Source organism: Mangifera indica, chromosome 12 (assembly GCF_011075055.1).
Source record: "Mangifera indica cultivar Alphonso chromosome 12, CATAS_Mindica_2.1, whole genome shotgun sequence".
Taxonomy (NCBI): Eukaryota; Viridiplantae; Streptophyta; class Magnoliopsida; order Sapindales; family Anacardiaceae; genus Mangifera; species Mangifera indica.
The window spans coordinates 6000264-6008975 of record NC_058148.1 but is presented as its reverse complement, the minus strand read 5'-3'; the positions used below and the strand labels follow the sequence as shown (position 1 = coordinate 6008975).

The following is an 8712-nucleotide window of genomic DNA, read 5'->3' as shown; positions in this document are numbered from 1 at the left end:
GTTTGTAGGTTGATTTATTTACATTTTGATAAAATATATTGATTTATATACATGTTTATTTTCCATTTTAAAAAATGAATATATAAGTATTGATTTAATTTATACATACATGTTTCAAGAACTTGAATTTGTAATTTATTTTTGGTATAAAATTATTTTGTTATGTGTTATTTTAAATTGGTTGGAAAAAATCAATTGTTGTATTTTTTTAATTAAAATATAAGTTATTATATTTTTTATAAAAATTTCATATTTATAAAAAAATCCTATATTTTTTATATTTACACGTTTCTCCACGTTTTCGTTTCCTACTTTTTTAAGAAAATACGTTTCTACGTTTTCGTTTCCACGTTTCAACGTTTTCGTTTCCGTGCTACCTAGCTTATAAATTGTAAATAGAAAAGATACTATTACCAAAGTTTGCACTCTAGTTTGAAGAGAGTGATTAGCTTTGTGTTGTGTATGCCATTGGCAGATCTTTCATAAATAAATGTATACCGAATTTTGAATTTTAGTTGTTAATTCATCTCTGGTCAGTGTGGCTTCATGATTAGATGATTGAAATACTACTAGAGTTTATGTTCTAATAATTGTAAAAAGTATCCATGCAGTTAGAATCTGTTAACAAGTTTCTGTTGATCTAGATATAAAGATCCATTTCTTGATTTCAATTTCAATCGTATGACCCACTTGTTAAATGTTTAGATAATAGTTATAAATTTTTGTACTCCTGAATAGTACATAAGACATATGGACTCCAAATGAGTTGTATTTTATGTTAAACTTACATATTAAATGCATATAAGGTAGTGGCCATTGGTGAATGCGGATTGGACTATGACAGGCTTCACTTTTGCCCAGCAAAAACTCAAAGGAAGTAAGTGGTTACTGAGGCTCTTCATGTTATTTATTAGTTGCATAGTCCTTTCTTACATTCAGATAATCCATGTTTGCATCACCTTTTGTGATCTAAAAACTAGGTATTTTGAGAAGCAGTTTGAATTAGCATATGCAACAAAGCTGCCAATGTTCTTGCATATGCGTGCTGCTGCTGAAGATTTCTGTGAAATTTTAAAGCGAAATAAGGACAGGTGAGATTACTTGATTCTGTAGCTTTCAAAAATTATGCAGAATGAAAATCATCACAAAACCCTTTTCTCCTTTTGCAGAACTATACTCTTTTGCACTTGCACCCAATGAATGATTGCTGCAATTGTGGATTTTTTGCTTTCCAGAGTATTTGTGGTTTTTTCCTTATTGGGAAAAACAATTGTTATTACCATTGACTATAGGAGAGAAATTTAAGCTCTGATTTACCCTCACCTTGTCTCTGAAGCTCTAAAAATGTCACCCCAAAAGTGCAGCATTTTCTTTTATCAGTTACAAAATCTTTACCTGTGCTTATGGATATTTAGAGGAAACTCCAACATAATTCTGCTAAATGGCTGAGACTATATGCACCCTTAAATTAGTCTTGACACCCCTATTTTAAGTATAACAATTATTAACTTTGTATGTGAAAAATTAATATTGCAGCTAATTCCAAACTAATAGATCAACATGTAATTATGTATAAAAGAAATTAAAACATTTTTTTTTTTTTAACAATTGATAGGGAAATTTATAAAAAGGTATTTCCATTGATAAGTTATCTTTGACAAAATCTTATTTCAGGTGTCTTTCCATTCAATTAAAGAGTCAGTCTCCTAAATTAAATTGATATATGTATTTATTTTCCTAATTATAAAAATTTTCTGAGTAAAAATATAGTTCTTCCTTTTTTAAATAGTGTGGCGTACTTCGAAGAGAGGGTGTGGAGAGTTCTTTTAGAGGTGCCTATAGCCTCATTCTGCACAATATATAGTTAAATTATCAGATGACTTACATGTCTGCTTCTTTAATAAGTTATCTTCTTATTTTTAGTTTCAGTGCTGGAGTTACCCATTCATTTACAGATAATGCAGAAGATCGTGATAAGCTTCTTTCATTCAGTATTATGTATATAGGTGAATATTCTGCTGTTTTTTGGATAACCTTTTCACATTTCCATTCCATTGTTGAATGCTACTTTGCATGCGTCTATCATGTCATATTTGACCCTTAAATGTCAACTACCGCACCTGATGGATTTGAAAATGAGAGTTGTGCTGAGTAAAACAACAGAAGATTATATTAGTATCAATACTTTTGGTTCTTATTGGCCAATTTCTTTAATTGAAAGCTACACGTTTAGGATGTAAAAATTTTTTGTGTATTGCCTGTAAAGATCAGGCTGTTTGTAATTCCTGAGGATTTGATATGATGATATGAGATTTATGAACACTGGAGAGTATTTTATCAGTAACATACATGATAATTAAAATAAATTAACAATCTGCCGAATGAGATAGAATCATATAAAACTGATGCTCCAAGGTGAATGATGTAGTATAAGAGAGCTTGTAGAAAGGGAATGGTGGGATGAAATGTTGGGAAATTATATAATAGAATCTCATCTGTTTGTGATGCTACATCTCAACTTTAACCTATGGATTTTTTTTTCCTTGCTTTTACTATTTTGTTAACTGTCATCTACTTTCTACAATACAATCTGATAGACAATTCTTCAATCTTGATTAGATGTATATATCCTCATATAATGAAGCCACAGGAAATCACAACAAAACTGGTGTATGATAATTCCTCAAATTTGTGGAGTTTAGAGCTCCCATTTAACTTTGATCTTATTATTATTATAATTTTTGATGGATAAGACATTAGAAGATATTTGTCTTTCTCTTCTGTTTAATCATATTGATTTAGAAGAATATTTCGTGAAACGTTTTATTGTTAAAGATGTTACAGGTGTAACGTTTTGATAATGTTGTCAAGATCTTTTTTACTGAACAGGTATAAATGGTTGCTCACTTAAGACAAGTGAGAATCTTGATGTTGTAAGGGGCATACCTATTGAAAGAATGATGATTGAGACAGATTCTCCATATTGTGAAATCAAAAACACTCATGCTGGGATTACTTATGTAAAGTCTACATGGCCTTCAAGGAAGAAAGAAAAGTATGATCCAGAGTGCATAGTAAAAGGCCGCAATGAACCTTGCCTAGTTCGGTGAGTGCCAATGTTTTCTTCTGCAATATTGTATATTTCTTCACCTCAATAAGACGAATATCTTATTGCATGAGAATTAACTAGGAAATCAGTTTCTTTGAATGGAATTCATTCTTGATATTGAGTATTCTGCACTACTATACACAATTGACAAACAAGAAAAATCCTTACTGTACACAACTGACAAACAAGAATGGAAATTGTAGAGATTGATTATTTGTTAAATTAATTTTGTGTTTCTTTTTTAAAATATTTAAAATATATAAATAGATTGATTTACAAACAATGAAAATACATTAAGCAATCAACTCGTTCGACGAGCTCGAGCCACGGCTCAAGCTCGAATGAACAATTATCGAGCTGATATTGAGTTTACTTGTGTTTGAACTCGGCTCAATTCGAATCTACTCCTAATAACAGGTCCTCTACTAACCAAAGGATTACAACCCATTATTCAAAGAAAATATTGTCAATATGGGTGTGATTAACTTTTTTTATTTTTTGGGTTAATGGGAGTTAAGTTTATTTCTTGATTTTTTGAGTAACATTTTCCATGATTTTATGAGATTGACTTTATTTAATGATAATCATTGTTTACTTTGCTGATGATGTGCACTGTGAGAATAAATACAACTTAATGACTTGAGACAGAGTCTGACATGTACTCTGTTTTAAGCCTTCAGTTTGTTTAAAGCTTGACAGTTTCAAGTGACTGTGAAATTGCAGTGGACTAATGAGAAAATGTCTCTATTATTTTTATTATATTTGATCACAGTTTGTTACCACCACTACTAGGCTTTAAGTCATGTTGTTATAATTGTCTAATATAAGTGTAATTTTTAATATTATATGATATACGATATTTATTATATAATCTGTTACAGATTAAAAGAAAGACATATCATAGGTTATATTAAAATTTTTAAAGGTTATATTGCCCCAAAATGCTAACAGAACCAAGCATCATTTTTCCATATTTGAAACCATAACTAATTTTTTTGAAAAAGCTTATGATTCCCCCTGAAAGGGTGTGCATTCTTTCAAACCGTTTGTTGATCAAGCTTTGCAATATTGGTACAAAAGTTCGAACGTGCCTCACAAGATCTGTTTTAGAAGTATAAGATTCATTATAGTCAAATCAGTTATCGTATAATGTATTGAAAATATAATTTTATATATTGTAGGATGTTTTTTAAAAAATAAAATAATAAAAATGTTAATAATCAAGTTATCATCCTAAAAAAATCACAAAACACTTTTAAAAAATTTAAAAATTTTTATATATACCTCTATCATATTATCATTTCTTTAAAAATGTGTATTAATCAGTCTCTATAATATATATCGTATCATATCATATAATATATCTATTGTATCATACTAATTCGATATATTTTATAATATGTATATTTTTTCGTATCATAAAATACATATAGGATCCCCAAGGGCAGATGACAAGGCTATATTCATTTATAGGACTGTTTTTCAAAACCATTCAATTATATAATGACATATTATTTGTGTACCGAATTATATATTCAAATGTGTGCTAATAGTTAGTTTTATTGTAATGTAAAACATAAGCACTGATACTATTTACAGGGCATGTATCAATTTCGCTGCAGTGATTTCCCATTCCATTTTAAAAATATAAATGACACCATAAAAGGGGATGGTAACATGACAAACCCTCAAAGCTAGCATGGAAACAACAAAAAGATACAGGAAGAATTAAAAAAAAAACAACAGCAAGAATATCGGATTATCAACAAATAGAGTAACATATTCATTAAGCAGTATCATAAAATTGTAACATCATAAGTGGCACTGTCAACAGTATAGAACTTCCGCCTGTAAACAAATCAAGTTCAATGCTATCCTTTCCTTGTTTTAGAATAAAAATTTTGTCATGATATAAAGGGATTCAATTCTGAATGCAAAATACTAACATCAGAGATCTGCTCTTCCTGGATATCTGGGGAAGGGAATAACATCTCTAATATTGTCGATGCCTGTGGCAAAAAGAATCATCCGTTCAAAGCCTAAACCAAATCCACTATGTTTCACTGTCCCAAAGCGACGCAAATCAAGGTACCACTCATATGGCTCAAGAGGCAGCCCCATCTCCTCTATTCTGTAAGCATTCCACAACAAATAGCTCATCAGTACTCAATTGTAGTCATACAACAAGATCCTGACCTAAATGCACTCACATAATGCTCATAACAGGAACTTGCATATTTAAGGATCAAAGAAATAGAGAAAAGCAGTCCAGTGTAAATACTATAACTGGTACCAACTACAGACATCATTTCCATACCTGCTCCTAATAACATCGTAGCGTTCTTCCCTTTGGCTTCCACCGATTAACTCTCCAACCTGTAATATAACAGAAACAATATCACATAAGCTCCTAACAGAATACTTGCACGCCATTCTAGTAGGAATATTACAACAAAGCACAAGGTACGCATTGATTGAAACCAGAAGAAACAGCTCACCTTTGGTACTAGGACATCCATAGCTGCCACAGTCTTTAAGTCATCATTAACCCTCATGTAAAATGCTTTAATTCCTTTTGGGTAGTTATACACAATAACAGGCTTCTGGAATTTAATCTCTGTTAGGTATCTGCAATAGTACAAACCAAGGTGTCAATACCATGACTTAAAACCTGACAGGACCATAAATCAAAAAGATTTGCAAACCTTTCATGCTCAGATGCTAAATCAATCCCCCACTCCACATTATTCTCAAATTTCTTTCCCTCTTTCACAGCCTCCAGTAGCAGATCCACTGCTTCTGTGTATGATATGCGCTCAAAGGGAGTTGAAGCGACCATTCTTAGGCGATCAATACAGCTTTTGTCATAACTTTTAGCCATAAATTCCATATCATCAAGGCATTTGTCAAGTAACCACTGACATAAATATTTTACATATGCCTCCGCACAGTTCATATCATCCTACATATGCAAGAGAACTTTCAGAATCATGAATCCTATATGTACATTGAAAACTCTTAAATGAATTTGCACCAGTTCACATGATTACACATTAGCAGTTCAAGAAACACAATCAAGCTAATTTCTAAACAAATGAACATAATCATGGTTACAATGAAGAAACAAAGGATAACCTTGAACACCTATCCTTAAATTCTTACATTCTAGAAAATAAGGTACTTCCCATTGATGCTATAGAAGCCCAAAAAGAAACTTTTTAGGTATACAAGCACATAAGATGTCAAAAATATATAATTCATATCCCAGGAGAGCATTTCACACATTCACAATTCTTTTCCTTATGCATCTGAAAAATATCATTGACCAACTTGAAATTATCCCCCACTATATCCAGCTAAACATAAAATGACACTAAGAAGCCACAATCTGGCCCTTTCAACTCATTAACTCTATCTTCGACCCTGCTTGGATGCATAAAAGTGAGTGTTTGAGGTATAAAGATACAAGCAAGCTTTATAGCCACAAATGTATCTATGTGTTACACAATCCATTACATTGGGAATAAGACTTATCAAGCACAGTGTTGCATGTATGCTCATAAAATATGCAAGTTCCTGTCAAACTTCAAAGCCTCTTGAACACCTACATACAGCAAGCATTCTTAGTCTTATACCTTAAGATCTGCGAAAGCTATTTCAGGTTCCACCATCCAGAATTCTGCCAAATGCCTGGAAGTATGGGAGTTTTCAGCTCTAAAAGTTGGTCCGAATGTATAAACATTACTAACAGCACAAGCATAAGTTTCAACTTGCAGTTGGCCAGAAACAGTCAAAAAGGCTTGGCGGGCAAAGAAATCTTGTGAATAATCAATCTTTCCATCCTTTTGAGGAATTCCTGGTTTGAGCTTCGATCTCTCCTCAAGCTTTGAAAGATTCTCCTTTGCTTTTGTAAGTTCAGCAACAGAAGCACTAATTACCTCTTTGCTTGCTTTTTCAGATTTTAGTTTGGCAACAACCTCTCCTTTCTCCTTAACAACAAGCTTGGCAGCTTCCACATCAGCTTCAGTGGGTGAAGGATTCTTGATCAGCTCCTTCTCTATCTTCTCAGCCTCACTAATCAAGGTTGTTACTTGAAACATTTCACCAGCACCCTCGCAATCACTAGTAGTGATTATTGGAGTGTGAATGTAGAGAAACCCATTCTCTTGAAAGAATGTATGAGTGGCATAAGCAAGTGCATTCCGGATTCGTGCAACTGCAGATATCTGAAATTTCCACAGCAATTAAAAAAAAAATTAAATCTTTCAAAAATAAATCAATCAGATTTTGGTAGGTTGGCCTTATCTACTTGCTAAAAGAGCTTATCTAAAGTCATTAAGCACATCTAAATAGGTTGTGTTTAAAAATGCTTATAAGGCTTTATAAAAATATTTTACAGAAAAGCTTGAAATTTGAGCTTATTTAAAGCCTTTATAATTTCAAAATATCCCTATTTTATTTTATACATGTGACTTGATCTATTCTGATATTTACATTTATCTAACCAAACAACTAAAACACTAATCATAAAACCTATATTTTCCATAACCTCTACTCAAATTAGCTTTTCTTTCCTTCTTTCAGATGCTTTACTCCAATAAGCCATTTCAAACCCATATATCTCATAACCGAGTGGCATATACCAAGTTCAAAATTGGCACTACTGCGATTATAATTCTGACATTTTACATTACAACTAATAAGTTTCTATGATAACTAGTAAGTTATAAAATTTACCGTTCAATGAATAAATTTGACCAACCAAAACTGCGAAAAAAAGAAACTGAAAGATACCGTATTAGTCCTGGGTCGGAAATGAATGCGATCCCTCAAGAACTCAAGAGTGAGCTTCGTCTTAGGAATCGGATACTTAGCCGGGTCAACGGTGCCCACATCAATCACTTTCTCGACCCGAAGCTCGATCTTCTGCTTGGTTCCCTCAGGAGGGTTCTTAAGCAAACCTTCAACCAAGACACAAGTGCCAGTAGGCACCAGCGGGCCCAAATCCGCTACAGCCGCATCCACGATAACTTGCAGATTCGCAGGACAGGACCCGTCATTCACCTCCAAAAATGCAAACGACCCTTTGCCTTGTTCACGACCCGTTTTCACCCATCCTCCGACTCGGACTCGCTGTCCCGCCAGACCAGCGCCGCCGTCTGTTCGGGTCAGGATTGCCCGGATAGTTACCCGGTCTGAGAATGCGTGTTTTTCTACTTTAGAACCGGACGCGGCATTGTCCAGGGTCGTCACTGCCAATAAAATTCAAAATAAATAAATTAATAATCAAATTTTTATGAAATGAAACCGCGTAGGTTCTGAACAAGAGGTGAGAAATTACCCATGGCTGCAGCCGAGCGTTCGAGTTGCTAAGCGTGTGGGGAGAGACAGAATATTGCTGCTTTAGGGTTTAGTGAGAGGTCGGAAATGAGTGTGTGCTTAAACCCGCACAGTAAGCCCAAAATATTGTGGGCTGGATCTCTAGCCCATCTGTTAAGCGGTCCAACTCTGTCCGATAATAACGATGTCGTATGGAATTGAAAATTTGAAACGTGGCATTTTGTCTGGACTGGTAATCCAATGGATAATCGTTGTTAAAAGAC

General features: G+C 33.3%; 2 protein-coding genes across 3 annotated transcripts; one reads left to right on the top strand and one right to left on the bottom strand.

Annotated features, from left to right (window-relative positions):
* The first annotated feature begins 736 nt into the window (after positions 1-736).
* On the top strand, positions 737-3236 carry LOC123193227 (putative deoxyribonuclease TATDN1). 2 transcript variants are annotated; one of them, XM_044606074.1, is made up of 4 exons: positions 737-877; positions 981-1091; positions 1924-2006; positions 2890-3236. In XM_044606074.1, the coding sequence occupies exons 2-4, from the start codon at positions 1027-1029 to the stop codon at positions 3108-3110; spliced, it is 369 nt and encodes a 122-aa protein (XP_044462009.1). In that variant the 5' UTR covers positions 737-877; positions 981-1026; the 3' UTR covers positions 3111-3236. The 2 variants fall into 2 exon arrangements, with proteins under 2 accessions (XP_044462009.1, XP_044462008.1); XM_044606073.1 differs by having other exon boundaries at positions 737-1091.
* Positions 3237-4868: 1632 nt separating this feature from the next.
* On the bottom strand, positions 4869-8609 carry LOC123193226 (asparagine--tRNA ligase, cytoplasmic 1-like). The gene is made up of 7 exons (XM_044606072.1): positions 8451-8609; positions 7904-8361; positions 6745-7335; positions 5815-6071; positions 5608-5737; positions 5427-5485; positions 4869-5240 (listed from the first exon to the last, which is right to left on the bottom strand). The coding sequence occupies exons 1-7, from the start codon at positions 8452-8454 to the stop codon at positions 5057-5059; spliced, it is 1683 nt and encodes a 560-aa protein (XP_044462007.1). The 5' UTR covers positions 8455-8609; the 3' UTR covers positions 4869-5056.
* Between the last annotated feature and the right edge of the window lie 103 nt (positions 8610-8712).